Here is a 20,741-nt window from a genome sequence, read left to right on the forward strand (position 1 = left end):
CTGCGCGGACTATTATGACACCATCCCCTGATCTAAAACCTACATAAGGGCAAGGAAAGACTCAAAAACTTTAACATAAGGAAAATGAAAAAAACTTGAAAAGATCGCACATGAGGTAATAACACACTTCTATAACATATGAATGACCTATATTTTATGTTGACAATAGCTGTGTATTATTTGTCATACACGCTGTTATAAGAAAATGCTTTAGTCATCTAGATAATTTTGCAATTTCCCATTAAGACCTTTTAGTTGAGCAGAAATATGAAAATCAAGTCAAAATATTTTACCATTTAAAAGTGACCATTTACGTAACTTCCAATAATGTATCTTCGACGTCAAATATATTAAACGTACCTCATACCTGTCAACCTCCAGGGCTCAATGCCCTTACAAACTCATATTTTCCCTTGCAAAATACTAAATCTTACACCATGTATTTTTTTTTCAAACGTGTTTATTTAGTTTAACATGTTATAGTGTATATGTGTTTTGTTATATATATTGTTAATTAACATTTTGTTGTGAGATACTGAGTTGCTCGACATAAATGAAGTTTATTATAAATAAAAGTTAAAAAATTAAGTAGCTTGGACGTTCATTGTAGAAGGAAAAAATACATGCAAATATAATTAAGTAGAATAATACATTTTCTTATTCAAATTTTTAATTCATTTTCTGGATTAAATTATTGTTGGTAATATACTGATTAAAGGGATAACCACAAACCTGTATTTTTCATTGTATCCTTTTATACTTCCTTTTTTTCTTAACTTCTTTATACAACATAATAATTCGTAATATAATGCATCAAAGCAAGTGAGCCGTTTGAGAGCCGGCTCTCTTTAATGAGTTGAGCCGAAAAAGCCGGTTTTCTAAAAAGAGACGGACTACCTTTCACTACACAACTCGAACTCGTTTGACTTGATTGATTTGCTGTTTCATGATAGTCGGTGTATACCGGATGCTACCCATAATTGACAAATTTGCGTTTTTCCGTACAGATTTTCTTGTGCGTCGTACACGTCTTAAAATGCATAATAAGCGTACTTAGTACGGCAAAAACGTACAGGTGGACAGGTATGGTACCTACTTGTGCTCTTAGTAACAAATCTGCAGGGTGGGTTCACTAGCCAGACTTATCCTACTATCACTTTTTGTATCATGTTTAGATTTGTGAAAATTTATTTCGATTTTTTTATTTCAAATGTGACATTTCATAGACAGAAATACAGTAGACCTACATGTAATTGCCGTCATATACTATATACATATTTATATTTTTTATTTTTTTAAACTCCACGAGTTTTCTGCGCGTCTTGTTTATACTAAAATCGTTTCAGTTTCCCCTTCTAAGTGACTTTATTTCGTCACGGCATCAACGAGCAGTTTCGTGTTGCGTCGCAGGAACTCCAGACTGCATTGGCTTTTCTACCGGAACACATTTGAACGAGGTATCGTGATTGCGTGGCTTATTTTCCTATGATGTCTTTGTATATGAGTGTAAATTAATGTATATATATATATATGTCCACCAACCTAGCACGCTATCGATAAAGTCAAATGTATTTCTGTGAGCTAAATCATAGTATATTTTAAAGGCGCTTTAAACTGGCGAATTGTAATACTGTACAGTACATAGAATTATTGAAGGTCATAGTGAATTTTTTGCTTATTATTCAAATCCAAATCCATATATATATATATATATATATATATATATATATATATATATAATATATATATATATATATATATACACATTTCGTTTTATGTTTTTTTAAATACAAGTCCTCCTTTGAATCTTGCCACTGACGTTAGGTCATGGGAGGCAGGTGAGTCTGTGCCTCCCTTGTCCGCATGGATAATATAACATTAAAATATTGGTAATTGGTTACATGTATTTATTGTTAAAGTTCTTCCTTGTATAACTTCACAATTTTTAAATTATCTTCAAAAACTTTCAGTTTATGAGATTATTATTAATGAATATTATTAATACTTTTAGTGTGTTACATAATACAGTGCTGAGCATCTGCGGGTGCAAAGCGAGACACGTAGTTGGCTTGCCTCATGGCAGAGGGCGAAAGTGAGGTCAAGTTATGATTTGGTGCACACCTCAGCCAAAACAATAGAATTAGTGGACTTATTTTCATCATCGATGATAACTAATCTATTGATGCTTTTATTAAAGCAGTAGCACAGAGACTTCATCTATAAGTTAAGGCAGTGATTTTCAACCACTGTGTTACGACACACTAGTGTGCCGTGAGAAATTATCCAATGTCACTTTTTAAAATTTTAAATTTTATAAAACATTTATGAAACATTTTCTGCAAATATTACGTCATTGTCAAGTGTCTGTGCTGTAAAAACGGGTTACTATATTATAAATTACCTTATTTTCCACACTATAGTGCGCACCGGGTTATAGGGCGCACCCCCAAAAATTAGTTTTTGGTCCTATATCTTCCATACATAAGGCGCACCGGATTATAAGGCGCTACAATGGGAACGATGGTCAAATAGTTCAGTCCAACTTATTACCCCTTAACATTCCCAAAGCTTGCAAAGAAGCAAATACGTGTCTCAGACTCATGCGGATGCGGTGTCCGTACGTTGTCACTCAAATGCATCGTTCCAAATATCATTCGGAAGGTTAAAATCTTGGGATTCAAGAAATGCCAACCATTCCTTAGTTTCTATTTTCTTTCTCGCTCGCAACTTTACTGTGCATATGGCAATAAACACTTGGAATTGAGTTTAATTTAAAAATAGATATCACAGAAACATCGACATCAGTCTGAAACAAGATACTGGGAAAATATATAGCCGGAGTAGCTCACCGAAGTCGTTGTGTTCAATAATAATGTGCAACCATGGTCCTCTTATATCCGTGAGTGTAGTAAATCCAGGAGAGTAAAATATTTACAAATACAGTACAGAACAGTAAAATACTGTTTTCTGTATGCCGTCAACCCAACATGCTATTCACATTCATCTTTTTCGGCCAATTGCAGGCTTTGTTTTGCCCCTTTAGCCTATGCAAGCCTGTAAATGATAAAAAGGATCCGCCCTCTTTACCTCCGAATAACTTTAGCCAATAGTGATCGATTCAACTGATGATTGACACATCTTTTTCGGCCAATTGCAGGCTTTGTCTTGCCCCTTTAGCCTATGCCAGCCTGTAAATGATAAAAAGGATCCGCCCCCTTTACCTCCGAATAACTTTAGCCAATAGTGATGGATTCAAATGATGATTGACACATTGGTTAGCCAATGAAACGCCGGTATATAAATCCCGGCATACACCGCGGACTACTTCGCGTTCGGGGGGAAATCTAGTCGGCGGCTGCTTTCATTAGTTGCAAGACTTTGCGACTTAATATTGATCCATATATAAGGCGCACTGCATTATAAGGTGCATGGTCAGCTTTTGAAAAAAATTAAGACTTTTAGGTGCGCCTTATAGTGCGGAAAATACGGTATATTGTAATTAAACATACTGTTTAGTGTCATTTTATGACATTTTTGGTTAGTGGTGTGCCGCAAAAATTTTCCAATGTATAAAACATGCCCTGGCTCAAAAAAGGTTGAAAAACACTGGGTTAAGGTAAAACAGTAAAATGTTTTTTTTTCTATGCTACAGTTGAACTATTCCCTTCCTGCTTTTCTAATCAAATAATTGTCACGAGACGTGGTGGCGTGGAAGAAGACCGGACCAGAACAGAGGCAGGGGGCATGAAGGGAGAACTCAAATGCGTTGACGATCCATAAGTTTTATTTTATAAAATAAAAGTCGCCCAATACTCCGGGGCAAAACAGAACAATACAGAGTTCCTCCGGCACGAACTCAACAGGACAAGGCATAACAGACTAAAACATGACAAGGCATAACAGACTAAAACAGGACAAGCATAACAGACCGGGATTGTGTATAAGAGTAATGAACCAGCACCCGCCAAACCCAAAATCCAGCCTTAAATAGCAGAACAGCAATCAGCTGATCTGCTTCAGCTTGAGTTCGGGGGCGTGGCATACTGGTCGTCATGGCGACCGTGACAATAATGAGTTGGATGTAGGTTCATTTATGTGTAAATCTGAATGTTCCTCACCAGACATGAACTCACCACACGTCACTGAATTTTACTGCTTGAAGGTTACAAATACTCCCTGCAATAAGTAAATTCCTGCAAGTTGGGGATTATTTTTCGATATTCATTTTTAAAATCTGCCCTGCGATTGGCTGGCAACCAGTCCAGGGTGTCCCCTGCCCACTGCCCGATGATTGCTGGGATGGGCTCCAGCATCCCCGCGACCCTACTGAGGATAAGCGGTGCAGCTGATGAGATGAGATGTGATTTTTAAAATCACGTTATTTAAGAATTATAGAACGAAACTTTTAATGTCATATTTCTCTCCATAACGCCTTTGAATTCAGAAGAATTCAGGAAACTGTCCTTTTTCCGTGAAATGCGTTTGCAAATCTTTTTTTTTTTCATTCAGATCGTGACATCTAAACCGGGTGACTCCAACGTGGGCACCTGGGTGCCCCCTGAGGACAGCGGAGGTGCCTGCAGAATTCTTTTGAGAATAGCACACCAATGCTGGGCCATTGTGATTTTCTAGTTAAATGTTTTTTCTTCCTACTTCTGGTAATTAACCTGGTAATAACATAGTAATAACATGATAAGTTATCATTCTAGAAATACATATCAAATTGGGTGCCCTTTGCGCTTATTAGTTACAAAAAACAGCTCTCGGTTTGAAAAAGGTTGGAAACCCCTCCTCTAAACAAATGTTTCACTTTTTAGATGATGCAAAATATAGAGCTACTAATGTACTCTACACTTTTGAAGCTTAAAACGTCCTAAACCGGTTTACAGATCTCACAAATGAAAAACAATCGTGCTTTAGTATTTCAGGTTCATTTGGAAATTTTATCAAAAATCCGATTTTATTTCTGCAAGCGGCGCATACAGTCAACTCTGTGAGCATGATAAGATTAGGAGTCACTCAATGACACAAGCAGGTGATGATGAAGTGGCGTTTTTCATCTGAAGGCGTCACTGTTGACATGGAGGGCACAATCCTTTTCTTCTGGACGTGTCTGTACTCAGCAGTTGGAGCGGAACCTGGAAAACTCATCTTTTTTCTGTATTGTCGTTCTTAAGAGAAGATGTCTTCCCAAATCCGGCAGAACTACCATCAGGACTGCGAGGCGGCCATTAATAGACAGATCAATCTTGAGCTGTACGCCTCTTATGTTTATCTCTCCATGGTAAGATAATACCTACTTAGTGTGACATGTTTTTTTCTTTATTGTAACGATTTTCTTGTATTTCCAGGAGTATTATTTTAATAGGGATGATAAAGCCCTCCCCCATTTTGCCAAGTTTTTTTGCGCCCAGTCCAAAGAGGAGCGTGAACATGCCGAGAAACTGATGGCTTTCCAGAATAAAAGGGGGGGCAAGATTTTTCTGCAGGATATTAAGGTATCCTTGTCATAATCGCCCCATTTCTTTTAGTTATTTGTATGCTCGAAGTCTAAGTGAATGCTTAAAGGGATGGTGTGAATTATTTAGCACCTTATAGTGGAAACATTTGTTGGCCTGGAGAAGGATGAGTGCTACCAAGCTGTACATGGCCAAGACACACCACAGGAAATGGTGTCCCTACGACCCGTGCGGTTAAGGGAAACATTAAAGAAAAAACATTTTGATATGAATATTAAGCAAAATACATCAATTATCTTAGAATCATGCTATTTCTAGGTTGAGAAATTTGCATTTGTTTGACATAACATGAGGCTCGCTTAGAGCTTGCTGCCACGGGTACCCCAGAAAACAAAAACCTGTTTATATTAATATTTTCCAGCTTTTTTTCTTCACTTTTCTTCTTTTTTCTCTTCTTCTTCTTCTTCGTTTTGCTTGTTTCATCATCTCTCTTAATTTTTTAAACCTTTTCTCATTTCTTCTATTTTTCTTCTTTTTCTTTTTCTTGTCCTTTTTCTTACTTTTTTTCCTTCTGGCTTTCTTCTTTTCTTATTCCTTTATTTTTCCTTTTTTATATTTGTCCTTTTCCATTTTATTTCCTTTTTCCCTGCCTTTTCCCTTTTTTTCTCTTGTTTTTATGTTTTTATTTCTTCCCTTTGTTCTTTTTTTATTTGTTTTTCTCTTTTTCGTTTTTCTATTTGGTTCTGTCTTTTCAGCTTTTGTTCTTTTCTCCTTCTTTGTTGTTTCTTTTTGCTGATTTTCCTCTTTTCTTCCTTCTTGCTTACAATTTTATTATTTTTCTTCTCATTTTTGTTCACAAAAGACAGAAAAAAATGAGAAGAAAAAAGATGCAGTTTGGTTATTTCGACTCTCTGTAGTTTGTAGTTTTGTTGGGCTTTGTTGCACTGGTTTCTTCAGTTGCACTATACAATACAACGACATCTTTGTGGTCAAATATTAAACAGCGCCTTTTTAAAGATCTCCATTCAAACAATAATTGCCACACTGATGTAAAGCATCCTTCTATCCTTCCCTGCCTACACTGTATTTGCTCTTGCCAAATCAATGTGAAATAAGATCCCAAATCAATCATATCTTTTTATACGTGCATGAAAGAAACCTGAGCGAGACGAATGGGGCAGCGGCCTGGAGGCTCTGGAGTGTGCTTTGCAGCTGGAGAAAAGTGTGAATCAATCCCTATTGGAACTCCAGGGAATGGCGACACAGCACAGCGACCCTCATGTACGTGTTTCACTTCTTATTTGAATCTAAGTGTTTGACGGTATCAGAGGTTGTAGTATACCATTTAAGGTAAAAGTTCTTCCTCTGGACTAAAATAAAAACAGCTGACTCTTGAGGTATTGAATACATACGTGTGTTTTTTTTTCAGTTGTGTGATTTCATTGAGACACACTATCTGGACGAGCAGGTCAAGTCCATCAAGCAGCTTGCTGATTGGATCTCCAACCTACGGCTCATGGGATCTCCCCAGAACGGAATGGCTGAGTACCTCTTTGATAAGCACACCATGGCCAAAGAGGCCATTTAGTTCTTCTTACCCGGAAAAGTGCAGTAGCCGAAAGCGTCTACTGTATCTTTGGCACTTTCAAATGTGTTTGATAGGGTTATACGATGTCAATGCTATTTCTAGACCAATATAAGTCCGGTTATATACTTTAAAACCAGGTATCAACACCTGTACGATACCTGGTTTCTTGACTCGCCCATTCCTACTTCCGTGACACAGATTAGCTCTCCCCTACATCCCCAGTTTTTTTTTACTGTTTCTATAATTTCTTGTTTATGTTAAAATGGGTCTGTCGTGAGTATATATACTTTGAAATTAAACCATGTAGCTATACGATATCGTACCTGGTATCAATACTCGCCCTGCAGGTTTTAGCGTGTTTTTCAAATGGGTGTAAAAATGTTATTATTTCTAAAACGAGAGACTCAGATACCATTCAAGGTCCAATAAAGAATACATCACGTCTCATTACAAGGAATTTTACTACATCTGTTTTTCAGACTGATACGGATGCTTAACTCTTGCATAGCCATTGAAATGGATACCATACATCAATATCACTAGTATTAAATAGAATCCTCCTCGGATAAAAGGGTTTATTGTTTTATACCAAATTCCAATAAATCCCAACAAAATGTTTTCCTTACAATTTTAGAAAAAATGAGAATATGATATTCCTCTTGAGTTTTCATTCCTAGTTCCTGATAAAACAACCAAAACTGGTATGTAATGTCACAATCACGGATATCTACCCTTCCCTGTGTATTGACTTTAAAATGTGCAGAGTTGTGCTAGTTAGGTTCTGAACAAAATAAATCCCCCCAAAATATTTAACTTACACATTTGGAAAACATGTGTGTGTGTGTGTACATGACTCAAGCATTAATTGGTTGAATATTTTAATGGCTAGATATATTAGGGGAAATCTACTTGATTTTCAAAACTGATTAATTTCTGTTGGTTGGATGCTGTCATTTATTGTTTTTTTCTTTTATATAAACTGGGGTAATAATATTTATGGTGTACCACTTTGAGCTGGCTAATCACATCACGACAGTAAGAATGTCTTATGTGTCTACATATTGTTTCCTTGATGACCAAAATAAAGCTCCCAAAAAATGTCACATTTAATGTTTTTATTGGGAAAAATGTCTCTTCTCAAAATCTCAAGGCCTGCAAGGTGTTAACGATCCACATTAAATCTGTGGGAGTTTTTTTTCCTTCCCTATATCACAAATCTTTTAAGGTGCTTTTCACCCCACAAGTAGGTTAATTGTTTTGTGAGCACGCACCCGGATGTGGAGATTACTTGTTATACTTGTTGTTTATAGGGCTGGAGGTGAGTTTAGCACTTAAAATAGATCTGTGTGTGGATTGGCATGTGTTATACACAACCGTTCAAAGGTTTGGGGTCGCTTAGAAATTGACTTTTTTTTTTGGTAAAAGTAGTGTTCTTTTGATAAAGAGAACATGAAACTAATCAGAAAAACACTCCATACATTGTTATCGTGGTAAATGACTATTTCAGCTGGAGGTGTCTTGTGTTTTAATGCAATATCTACAGAAGTGTATTGAGGCCCATTTCCAGCAACTAGCACCAAAGTGTATGCTTAATGTGTTAGAAGGCTAATTAGAAAGCCCTTGGGCACTTAAGATATCACAGCTGAAAACAGTTTAGCTGGTTAGAGAAGCTATGAAACTAACCTACAATCAAGCTTGTAAAGTATCTGAGCATCACGTTTTTGGGTGTGATTCAACTTTTAGAATGGCCAGAAAAGGAGAACTTTTGTGTGAAACTCGACATACAGTACATTCTAAAAAATAAAGGCAGAGAAATAGCGAAGCAACTGAAGATCTCCTACAACAGTGTGTACTACTCCTTTCAAAGAACAGTACAAGTTGGCTCTAACGAGAGTAAAAAAAAGTGGGAGGCACAACCAGGCAAAATGACAAGTACATTAGAGTCCCTAGTTTGACTCATCTTCAACTAGCAGCTGGGTTGAATAGTACCTGCAAAACACCAGTGTCAAAATTTAGAGTGAAGCGTCGACTCCGATAGGCTGGCCTTCAAGGCAGAGTGGCAAAGAATAGCCATATTTGATACCAGCCAACAAAAAGAAGAGATTAATATGGGTTAAGAACACACACATCGAACAACTCATTTGATAAAGCAAATTGTGATTATTTTTCATGGAAAACATAAATTTGTTGGGGTGACCCCAATCTTTTGAACGGTAGTGTACAAACTGCTATTTCTTTCTCAGTCCGGTTTCCTGCCAGCAGCTGCTTTGTGCCCGCTGCCATTGACGAGCACGCCCAGCATGTCGCCTTCAGCCAATGAGATTCCAGAATCGTTTGGGGAATCCTGCTGATTGGCCTCTAGCTGCGAGGGCGCGGGAGTGGTTAGGTTATTGAGCCCACCGTTGCTGTTTTTTGCGTTGGCTGCAAAGTTATTAAAGCTGCTGAGGAGACTTCCTGTTGTGCCGGCGCCGTTGCCGCCTGTCACGTTAATGCTGCCGGAGCTACTGTTAGGATTATTTGGATTTGCTTGACGGGAAGGAGGGGTGAAGGAGAATGCCCGTTCCCCCCCGCTACCCGTTGTCCGAGCGCTCGGGGGTCCCGCCTGGTTGTCGGCGGATGGTAGGGCGTCCAGGGTCAGGCAAGGAGGCGGGGGTCGGCGGGAAAGCAAGCCGTGCCCACGCCGGAGTTTGGATATGGGGCAAAGCTCAGGCGGGGGGTCTGGGAAGGAGAAAGTTGGGGCAACAGAGGCTTCACCTTCTTCGCTTAACCAGGGGAAAGCGGAAGATGGCGGTGGGGCATGATTGGGGGTGTCAGGGGGCAAAAGTTGTGAGCCGACAGTGGGTGCCAGGGAGCTGCAGCTCCGATCCCATTCGTTCTGGGGCCGCCGGGCGGGGCGAGGGCGTGCCAAGGCAGGGGGCACGCAATGGATAGGCGTCTGGGGGCAACTGTAAAATCCAGACGTGTCATACAAGGGTAGGCCGGGGAAGGCATAGTCCTGCCCTCGCTCTGCGTTCAAAACCTGGCGGGTTTGGTTGGTGACCGATGGAGCGTCTGGGTGGAGGTAAAGAGGGAAGCGGCTCAGGGGGGCTCCAGCTCGGCGGCGCAGTAGGGAGACCCGAGAAGAGCGAGGGAAGCTGGGCGACTGGACGCCGAGGAAGCGACCCAGACCTCCCAATAGCGGGGTGGAGTAGTTGGCTTCTTCGTTTTCTTTAATTTGTTCCAAGTTGGATTTGAATTCCATCTCCTCTTTTGGGACACTAGGATGTACAACAATGTCATCAAACAGATTGAGCTGAGTGTTAAACAACCTCCAAATCTTCTGCATTTTTCTCTACTTAAGAAAATCATTGAGTGAGGACCAGTGTTGGAACTAACACATTATGAATTATTGTAACACGTTTCTGGAGCGCATTCCTTTTCTCCTTAATATGTACCCTAACGTGATTAATAACATTTTGTAATTTTAATGTTGTAACTACATGATGTGTTACTACGTTATTGTGCTACTTTATAAATGCAGATCCGTAACCATATGATTCTCTGTAAATTCATACATCCGACAGCGCTTGTTTTCAGCCAGTCAAGTCACATTTTTTTAGAGCCCTCAATTACAAAATGTCTCCAAGGACTGCACAGGTTACAATTACACCATCCCCTGATCTTAAACCAATAAGCGGGCGAGGAAAAACTCAAAAACTTCAGCATGAGTAAAATAAAAACGCTTTGGAAGGGGCCTCACACAAGGAAATCCCCCTTCCCAGATGATCAGGGTGCAATAGATTTAGCATTGGGTAACAGTACACAAAACATAGTAAACATTAATAAAAAAAAAAACTTCGTTATTATGTCGAAATTTGTCCAAATAGAACGTGAGGCAGACGGAAACCCGTAGCTTGCGATTTAGGTCAGCCATCCTTGTATCACAAACAACGTGATCCACACGCTTATACAGTGTTCAACGTGCAGATGATTTATGGGAAGCGTAACAAAGTTATTTGTTCTACACTAAGTGTTTTATTTTCATTAAATTGAAGTTTACGCTGCTGTTGGGTCGGTTAGTTGTCATTGAAAGACTACGGTACCGTGTGCTTCTTAGCCATCGACATTGTATGTTGTGACGCCGGTCACTTCGTATTCAGAGATTGGCGTACGCAGTAGATCCCAGTATTTAATGTTTAGTGTGTATAAATAACGATTTTTAATTTATTTGAAATTAATGGATAACTTTATGTGGTTTGCAGTAATAACATGAATATCCACAATAACCAATGCAGTCTACATTTACTAGCATGAAGTTTGTAACTTACTGCGGCCGCTTTACTTGCACTTTCTTTGAGTATATCACTGCACCCTCATTAGCATATGGCAGAAACAAATACAAGCGAAGGTGGCGTTTCGTAATTAAAGTAAAAATAGTAAATTGTGGGATGAACAGGATATGCAATTCATGATCCAGTATATCAAGTTTATGAAACTCGTGATGTAATTTTCATATGCTCCTCTCCAAGAGATTCGAAACAAAAGGATATTATACGACTCGTTTCATTGATTCGATATACAGTAAATCTCATTGTATATCCTCTATATACCATTATGTCTCTGTATTTCTCGGTGTAGTTGGTACGGGGCTTCTGACTTCCTCATAGATGGCCAGCATTTTGCCACCACCCTTACAAATTACAACCGTCTTTGGACACCTTGATGCCATGAATGTAACTCTGTATATAATAATTGAGACCCTTTTCCACTGACTTTTGAAATCTGCATAATCCAGAAGAAATGATGCGGCTATGCTATCAAGAATATCAACTAAAGAGCCGCTCACTGTTGTTGTTTCAGCCGCCATATTTTCTCCACTTGTAATAAATGGATACCGAAACCATGGTGGGCGTGGCTTAGCTGTCGAATGTATGAATTGAGTACTCTTGTTTGTCTTACTTTATTGCATACTTCCCTCGATCTGGTTAGGGAAACCCCTTAAGGGTGTTTTTATTTACCTACAAAATACAACTGAATGTAGTTACTGTGATGGCGTCTCAAGCACAGAGTATGACGACACTGAATTTCTCCCAGGACTTTCAAAATCGGAGCTCGCTGGGTCTTTTTGGTTAACAGTTTGGGGCGTGGCTTCACTGAAATGCAAGACTCATTGGGTTCTTTGTTGAATTTTACACAGCTCCACTTGTCTAAAATTTGCATTTTATTTTATGTTGCTTTTGTGGACTATGAACTAAATTATTTAAGAACCAATTTCAGATCACTGCATACAAAAACTGAGATGGTCCCTGAGCAAGTATGATGTCATAATAAGCGGAGAGCAAGGGTCAAAATGCCCCAGGATGGAACAACACAGGGGGATTTGGTTGCTCAATTCATATTCCACTAACGTAAAGCTTATGAAAATAGCATATTCAGACTGGTCTGGTGTTCCTTCAAACATATTGTAAATCAATATATAAGTGACAATAGAACAAAGTTTAAACTTATAGGAACAGATAGGAGTTAACTTTCGTACCTGATATCCAAAGCCGAACCCATGAAAGACGGTTTGCAATGATCAGCGCTGGCAGTTGTGTACGGAGGTCGGGGCTCTGACTCATTCCAGTACATGTCCTTTTCAACCAAAGGGAGACTGTCGTACATCTCATCCACAGACAGCAAAGATACCTGAAACGTGATCATATGTGACTTTTTCTGACCGAAAAGATGTCATTTTCTCTCAAATCAATTCCCCAACGGTTTTCCAGCCAACCTGTAAATTACGATCGACGAGCCAGTTGGTCTCGAAATCATCGTCGTCTTCGCCGAATGGGTTGATGAGTTGCTCCGCTACCTGTAAGCAGAACAAAGTCAGCCACCGATTGGTCCTCAAAATGATTGAAGCGGGTCTGAGGCCTTCAGACCTTCAGCCAGCCCACGTAAAAGAAAAACTGCAGTAGCGTAAAGACGGGCAGGTAGAAGTCCAGGTCGTGACCGGGGTAGCCTTGAGCCGGGTCCAAGAACTGACGACCGACCAAGCAAGCCAAGAAGAAGCTGTAGACTGCCACTGTTGCCACCTAAGAACCAAATACGGATGTCAGTTGGATTCAGTTTTCGTCCAAAGCCTCATATTGTACAAAATATAAACAAAAAGTGAACCTGAGTGTATACTAAAGGCAAGCTGATCCAGTCATATCCGTACAATCTCATGCATTTTGTACGTAAACTGTTTAACTCCTACATAGAAAAAACAAGGTTGATGAATATTTTCTAAGATGTTGGTGCTCTCTGTCTGGACAGAAGCACATACAGTGAGAATAGCAGTCAGAGCCACATCGTTGTTGATGCGCCCATCGGTCCGAGCCCGTAAGGCCAGGCTGACGAACCACATGCAGGGAACCCAGAATTTGTTATGAGGCGAGGGTAAGTCCTCCAGATGCTTCAGTTCCTCGGATGTCATCAAACCTGATGGATGTGAAGACAAGATGTCAAGACACTATTATGTATTCTACTTATTGAAAAAAAAAAGATTTACATGAGCAATTTTCATATCATTTTCATTCCCAAAAAGCAGCTTAATACAGCTAACAATACACTTACTGTCAACCATAGTTTTTCTTCACAGAGGATAAAAAATGTCTACAAGTAGTACTTCTAGATACAGTATGGAGAGAAGGTGGTTTGTCCTGAGCTGTTTTGCAATTATAAGTATAAATACATTTACATAAACGTTACAAAAATATTATTTAAAGATTATTTTCTTTGTCTACTCTCTTAAAAACAGTTTTCTCACCAAATTGGGCCGTAAAAATATCCAATATGACAAATGGCAGAAAATATTGACAAATGTTAAGGATTATTTTTCCTTATTCGTGTCTCCCATTTGCACAGTTCAGAGGTGGGCACACTACAGCCCGTGGGCCACCTTCAGGCCATCAAGTTGAAATTTGCATTTGATTAATGGACAATTTATTATTCATGCAATTTTCAATTCTTGCCTCTAAAAGGCTTCTTCTCATGTAACATTACCTGAAAAGCACATTGTGTAATATTTGACCACTAGAGGTAGCTTTGTTGTAGCATGCAACTGAAAATGAATGCTACAAAGCACAAGTAAGAATACAATCTACCGAGACTCAAAGTGACCAATCGGCTGCATTTTTTTGCCCTGCCTGTCACAAGGTTTCCGTTTTTTTGGGTACCTGTAGCAGCAAGACGGTCAGCTTCTTCTAATGTTTGAAATTAATACAAACTCATTGACTTACAAGCATTACAAAAATACCAGCTGCGTGACCTTATAGTTAAGCACTTGCCCGAAGAATGGGAGGTCACAAGTTTGATCTTTGGCCAAGTTGTACATAAGACTTGCAACATTGCCTTCCTGCTTGGCGGTCGGCATTGGGGGTTGAAATTGGGGTTTTGGTTACTGCACGTCTATATGATTGTTCATGTATCCTTGCTTATTATTCAAATCTCGTTTGATGATGGTTTTTTACCTCTTCGAAAGGTAAGCTAAGCATCAGCACTGCTCACGGTACCAGGTTTCAGTACGCATAATCTCAGTACATTGCATCTTCAGATTTTGTAGTACGGGGGTGGCCAACACTGGAGGGCTGCATGTGCTGCATGTTTTGGGAGTTTTTCTAGTCCAATACAGATTATTCCAACCACTTAGATCTTTATCAAGCTACCACACAGCTTGCTAACAAGCTGAAAATTTGTATCACCTAAGTTGGAGAAGAGAAACCTCCAACACATGCAGGACATGCGGCTCTCAAGAACCGGGTCGGCCTCCGCTCTTGTAGTGTATAAGGACTTCTGAACCGCTTCGCATTTCCAGCATACCTGCCTGCACCAAGTGCTCCATTGTGGGAAACCTCTTGTAGACGGCGGTGCTGACGGATCGGTAGATGAGCACGCCTGAGAGGTTAGCATAGCGCATCAGAGTGCGCCGGGTCAACCTGGCGCCCTCGTCTGCGCCACGTACGTGACCTCCCACCAGCGAGGCAAGACGGTCGGGCCAGGGGACGTTCTCAAACTGACCCCACCAGCGGGATACCACCAAGGTCACATAGAAACCTGTAGGAATTGTGGAAGTTGATAAAAATGAGCTTGTTTAATTTAAGGTCAAGTTCAACAAAGCATACAATCACTTGTGGCAAATTATGACACTAAGGTTCAGAAATCTGGGCGGCACAGTGGCTGAGTGGTCCCTGGCACAGTTCTGAGGTCATGGGATCAAACCTTCCTGTGTGGAGTTTGCATGTTTCTCTCTGCTTTACTCCCACATTCCAAAAACATACATGTCAGGTTAATTGGCCAGTCCAAATTGTCCCTAGGTGTGAATGAGCAAATGAGTTGTCTGTCTCCTTGTGCCCTGCGCCTGGCTGGTAACCAGTTCAGGGTGTCACCTGCCTACTGCCAAAAGATGACTGTGATCGGCTCCAGCATCCCCGTGACACTACTGAGGATAAGTGGTGCAGATAATGGATAATAGATAGTTGAGAAATCTGGTGATGATCTGAAAGAAAGCAAAGCTAGCTTAAGAGGCTATTAGGAACTAGCTAAATCATCGAACATATATCTGAATCTGAATCTGAATCTGAACATCAGCAATTAGTGGTAGAAGCTAGCGATAGCCAAGCAAGCAGAGAGAGACAAACTGTGGCAGCTCAAGTTAGGTGACTGTATCAGCAAAATATTTAAGCATGATTATAAATTTATATTTAGCCATTATTACAACTTCTTAATCAGGTATGATTATAACTTTATTTAATACGGACACAATCCTCCAACTAATATGCGTTGTGTTTTATTGCCAAATATGGCCTTGAGTGTGATCATATCAAACTTGTTAGAACCGTTCTAAAGAAAGATATTTAAACAAAGACATATGGTGAATTTCCTCTCTTTGACTTATTTTATCTTCTTAAGTTTCAGTTCTTCGGATCGGAATCCTAGTGTAAAATTGATTATCAGCCATCTTAATCTTTTCACTTGTGAATTTCTACAGCCCTTGTTCTGCAGCTCATATGTGCCAAGAATATTCTGTCGTAAAAACTTGGACTGAACTGCTCATTTCTCTTGCTTTTATTTTGACCGACCTACCGTCTTACAACCCAGATATAAACGAACATGCGTATGAAGAAAGGAACTTTCTTCTTCAAGATTTAGCGACAGCAACTAGCTGGCCCTAGTTCAGGATAGAAAGATGTCATTAAACAACTGGGTTCTACACATTCTACCAATAGCAATATCGGCTAACAACACATAGTCCTGTCAGCCTTCAGGCAAAAAAAAATTGTGCTTACTTGATGACACTGTATCCAGTACTGGAGTTTCAAAAAAAAAAGGTTTATAAGTTTGTGACTAGATCAGTATACAGCTTCTAGTTTGAAAGCCTGCCTTCTCAGTGTGCGGAACCAACAAAACACACTGAGGAAAAAGCCATTCCCCAACGGTTACTATCCATCCATCCATTACCTGCACTGCTTATCCGCAGGGGATGCTGGAGCACATCGTTGCCATCTTGGAGCAGTGGGAATGGGACACACTGAACTGGTTGCCACACAATGACAGACGACTCACTCATTCACACCTGGGGACAATTTGGACCAGCCAATTAACCTGAAATGCATGTTTTTGGAATGTGGGAGACAACTGGAGTGCCTGGAGGAAACCTACGCAAGCACGGGGAGAACATGCAAACTCTGCACAGGAGGATTTGATCCCATGACCTCAGAACTGTGCAGCGGACGCACAAACTACTCATCCACCGTGCCTCCTTCAACAGTTACTAATTGGTGCTAAATAAAACACAATTTGAAAAAATTCAGTGAACTTACCCAGAACAAAAGATACAGGGATGAGTTCAGCATAGCGGTTACAGTACATAGATAACTTCTCAAACAGCCTCTTCTGCTCAACATTTAACACAAACCTAGCAAGAAAACAGAGACATATTATCCTAAGTACAATAAAAGTTGTATAATTATATGAGCAGGTTTCTTTAAGAGTTAGCTAGCAAAAGTTCAGAGTAGAAGCAAAGTCTTTTTTTGTATTGGATGCTGACACATTGTTAAAGTATTCTTTAAACAAGTGCCCAAACGTTTCATATAATTTTGAATAAAATAAGTATGATTTCAGTCATTCAATAAATATCCAAATGAATTATTCCAATGTGTAATTATACTAAAGTGGGTTTTGAGTGGCTCCAGGAACCATCATGTTTTTAAAAGAACGTTAAAGGTTTATATTGATACATCATATAGCTAATGTTTTTTTTTTTTTTTGGGAAAATCATTCACACGATACGTCTCTGCATGGTGTAAAATAATATTGATTTGGATATATTCAATACCGCTTTCAACTGATACCGGTAAAACTGACACATAATCCCCCACTCTTTCCTTAAAGAGAAACGATAAATAAATTGTATCTGGAATTTAAATTAATATAAAACAGCATCTAGAGGGCAGCCGATGGAGTCATCGGCCACTATCATGAGAATACCTTAAAATAATGCTGGTGTGTCACGGTTCCCATGGCACCCAATTGGCCCCACCCGGGTGGCACAAGCTGCGGCTCATTAACAGATTGGCTTTCCGTCTTTTTTTAACTCAGTGCGCTCTCTCTGACTCTGTCGGTCCGTCAACGAACTTCTGCCCAGCAATACGTGGGTTTCAACTCGGTCCCGTCGCTGTTGGTATTTCCTATACGGTATTGTTCCCGTTTATTTTGTCCTATTTAATAAAGGGGTTTCAGTTTAGTTTCCGTCTATTTTTGTCCTGTTTATCATTTTCTCCATCTTTCGTTCCCGACTAGTTTGTTCTGTTTATTTTCGATATCCTGATTCATTATCTATCCTGTCTGTCCCATCCTGTCTGGTATCGACCCCATCTGTCCGATATCAACTCGGGCAATTGGAATCTCTGGCTTCCTGTCTTTCCACGCCAGACCGCTGCCTGACGTCCATGACTCTTTAAAGATTATTTCCCGTAAAATAAAAGGCTTGTCTAAGAACATCACGCGTTTGGGTCTTTATCCTGTTCTGGTTCATGACATTGTGCCCTGGAATTGATACTCGTCCATGGTTATTGATTAATAAAAATAATAATGACTTCATTCAAAGCATATTTATGTATTTTTGTTGTATCAAACTTGTAATAATGAATAATTATTTTTATTGTAATCAAGGCTATTTATAGTTAGATTCTGGGTAAACAATAATTAATATTATTTTTAAAAGGCTTTTAGTTTTAAAATGTGCATTTTGAAAGTGCATTTAAAATCATCACACATTATTTGTCAAAGACTAGTGCAATAAAATATAAATCACATTTCCCTAACCTGGTAAATAATATTATTTTAGCTATTATCACAATTATTTGTAAAACTAATAATTATTTTGTTTTCAGCTGTATCAAAGAACGAGCTCCCTGTTAGAAAAAGGTTTTGATAAGCATGGAGACTTTAGTGCAGAGTGGTCCACCGTGGTGCCCACAAGCACTAAGACTCCGTGTGTAGCCTGCAGACTGGTTCTGAAAATATATAATAATAATAATAATTTCCTTTGTATTGTCATTCTTTGTAAGAACGAAATGTCGATACACCTGACCCGTTGTAGCGAGCCGATGCAGCCGCAGCCAACAGAGGGCGCCGCCATTTTACCAATGTTATAAGTCTTAGGTATGACTCGGCCGAGGCGCGAACCAGCGACCTCCCAGTCTCAAAACGGGCGCCCTACCATCTAGGCTATCATCGGTCATTGTGATTTTCTAGGACATTTGAATTCTAACTAGCATTATGTTTTGTAGTTTATTGAGCCTATTTTAACCTCTTAATAAATACAACCTGGTAATGACCTAATAATAGACCCTGGTGGCTAAGGGAATACTGAAACATGAACAACATCCTGTAATAATATGTTATTTAAAGGTGCTGTACGGATATTGGAAATTTTGTACTCGCTGACGCCATCTTCTGGCTGGTGTCATCATTGCAGCCCCAGTCATGATGCGTGTGCATTGTGCAAGTACGTGCTCTAATTCAGTGTTTTTCAACCCTTTAAGAACCAAGGTACACTTTTATTTATAAAAAAAAAAGTTCCGAGGCACACTGTCCGTCAAAAATTAAGTTATGTCAAATATTTCACTGTCTTTGATAAACAAATTAAGTTGTTAAATCTACGGTGCTACCTTATGAGCAGATAATTAGTATATAAAAAGTATATAAGATTCTACTGCCACCTACTGATATGGATGACTATTACAGTTCCTCGTCTGAAGGAAGCAAAATTACTGAATAATGGCCTGATTTTTTGGAAAGATAAAATTGGGCAAATTCCAGCGGCACACTAGACAAGGTCTCACGGCACACTAGTTGAAAAACACTGCTCTAATAGTTACTTATTTTTCAGGGTTCGGTTTGGCATTTAGACAGTACATGATATAGGCCTCTTCTTACTTTAACCATTTTCATGCTACACTAACAAAAAACTGTGGTGAAGAGCATAAAGTCACTTTGAAATACACCCACCTTCCTTCCATTCCGTGGCTGGAACAGATTTGCTAAAACTTTGATAAAAGCAAAAAGACGAGGTGGATATTTGTTTAAGTGCACTTTGAACTCAGGCAGGATTAACATGTACTCAAAAGAGAAATATTTGACTTTAAACGTTTTGGGTTTACATCAAAAGACGTACACTACCTTTAAGAAACGCTTATTAAACTGATAGCAATCAGTCACAAAAAGTGGCTCTTAGCTTTAATAAGGTTGAAGACCACTAATCTAGTGGGGCATCACATATTTTTTTCTGAATAGGATTCCGATTAACCAGAAATATTTTCAAACTTTGCTGTCCTAACAAGAAAGATTCCATTTTTTTTCCCCAATGGAACTCTGGGCTTTCTGTGACCCCTGCAATGATGCATACAAATCACAACTGCTACTATGAGAAGTAAAGAAACCTTTGCTACCGATAAACAATGCTGAAGAAGTAGTAGAGCAGGTTGAAGATGATAAACTCCCTGTAGAGGAGCTTGTAGATGCTTCCTTTCCAGCGCAGTAGCAGGTGAAAAAAAGTGCCGAGGCCTGCATTCGCCACCGTGCGAGAGTAGGTCACTGTCATGGCCGCTGATGCTTCTTCTCAAAAGCCGACTTGACTTCCTCCTCTGACGTTGGCCTGACATGAAGGACGCCTCTTCAGACCGCAGGATCAGCAACGGTTCAGCTGCATTCCCACAAGAACACGTTTCTCCACGGATGCAAAGGAGGCGTACGGTCGGCTCCGGCGGAGCGAGAATGTCGGGTAAAGCCAAGCTGGACCAGAAAAAGGAGAGCGTGGAGCTTCTACACCTCCGGTCACTTGATGTCTTAAGCTGTTTTGAGCAACAAAGCCGCATTGTGAGCCGCGGCAGGTTCCGTTAATCTCGACAAATCGGTTGCCTGGATACATATATCACTTTATGAAAGCTATTTGGAACACTCCGGCACATTCAAGAATGAAAAGCCGTCTTTTACGAGTTTTATTTCTGCAGAAACGAGCGTTGAAGTCTCGGACGGAAGAAGTGTACACAGCCGGTAGTTGTAAGTGATTATTAACCCTTGCCGTCAAACCTGCAGAGAAGCGAGGGCGAAGTGCAGACAGAGTTCAGTCGCCTGAACTCCTTGGAGACACCGACCTTTCTCATTTTCGATTTATTTAAAACACAGGA

General features: G+C 39.7%; 2 protein-coding genes across 3 annotated transcripts; one reads left to right on the top strand and one right to left on the bottom strand.

Annotated features, from left to right (window-relative positions):
• The first annotated feature begins 1,369 nt into the window (after positions 1-1,369).
• On the top strand, positions 1,370-8,150 carry fth1b (ferritin, heavy polypeptide 1b). 2 transcript variants are annotated; one of them, XM_088340026.1, is made up of 5 exons: positions 1,370-1,457; positions 5,178-5,284; positions 5,352-5,498; positions 6,615-6,740; positions 6,889-8,150. In XM_088340026.1, exons 2-5 carry the CDS (start codon positions 5,183-5,185, stop codon positions 7,045-7,047), a joined length of 534 nt encoding a protein of 177 aa, XP_088196152.1. In that variant the 5' UTR covers positions 1,370-1,457; positions 5,178-5,182; the 3' UTR covers positions 7,048-8,150. The 2 variants fall into 2 exon arrangements, with proteins under 2 accessions (XP_088196152.1, XP_088196153.1); XM_088340027.1 differs by having other exon boundaries at positions 1,398-1,457; positions 5,183-5,284.
• Positions 8,148-20,367, bottom strand: best1 (bestrophin 1). The gene is made up of 9 exons (XM_088340025.1): positions 20,004-20,367; positions 16,872-16,966; positions 14,872-15,105; positions 13,337-13,491; positions 13,186-13,263; positions 12,951-13,103; positions 12,800-12,880; positions 12,563-12,714; positions 8,148-10,304 (listed from the first exon to the last, which is right to left on the bottom strand). Exons 1-9 carry the CDS (start codon positions 20,153-20,155, stop codon positions 9,287-9,289), a joined length of 2,118 nt encoding a protein of 705 aa, XP_088196151.1. The 5' UTR covers positions 20,156-20,367; the 3' UTR covers positions 8,148-9,286.
• Positions 20,368-20,741: the final 374 nt, after the last annotated feature.

The sequence above is a fragment of the Urocampus carinirostris genome, chromosome 7, assembly GCF_059441175.1.
Source record: "Urocampus carinirostris isolate Australia breed hairy pipefish chromosome 7, RoL_Ucar_1.0, whole genome shotgun sequence".
Taxonomy (NCBI): Eukaryota; Metazoa; Chordata; class Actinopteri; order Syngnathiformes; family Syngnathidae; genus Urocampus; species Urocampus carinirostris.

Excerpts from the sequence above, each read along its gene's own strand:
- fth1b (XM_088340026.1), top strand. The coding sequence starts at position 5,183 with ATGTCTTCCCAAATCCGGCAGAACTACCATCAGGACTGCGAGGCGGCC. Across the intron at positions 5,285-5,351 it reads CTTATGTTTATCTCTCCATG|GAGTATTATTTTAATAGGGA; the intron begins GTAAGATAATAC and ends TTGTATTTCCAG. Across the intron at positions 6,741-6,888 it reads CACAGCACAGCGACCCTCAT|TTGTGTGATTTCATTGAGAC; the intron begins GTACGTGTTTCA and ends TTTTTTTTTCAG.
- best1 (XM_088340025.1), bottom strand. The coding sequence starts at position 20,155 with ATGACAGTGACCTACTCTCGCACGGTGGCGAATGCAGGCCTCGGCACT. Across the intron at positions 13,264-13,336 it reads CTCTGACTGCTATTCTCACT|GAGTTAAACAGTTTACGTAC; the intron begins GTATGTGCTTCT and ends TTTTCTATGTAG. Across the intron at positions 10,305-12,562 it reads GGTTCGGCTTTGGATATCAG|TGTCCCAAAAGAGGAGATGG; the intron begins GTACGAAAGTTA and ends TGTACATCCTAG.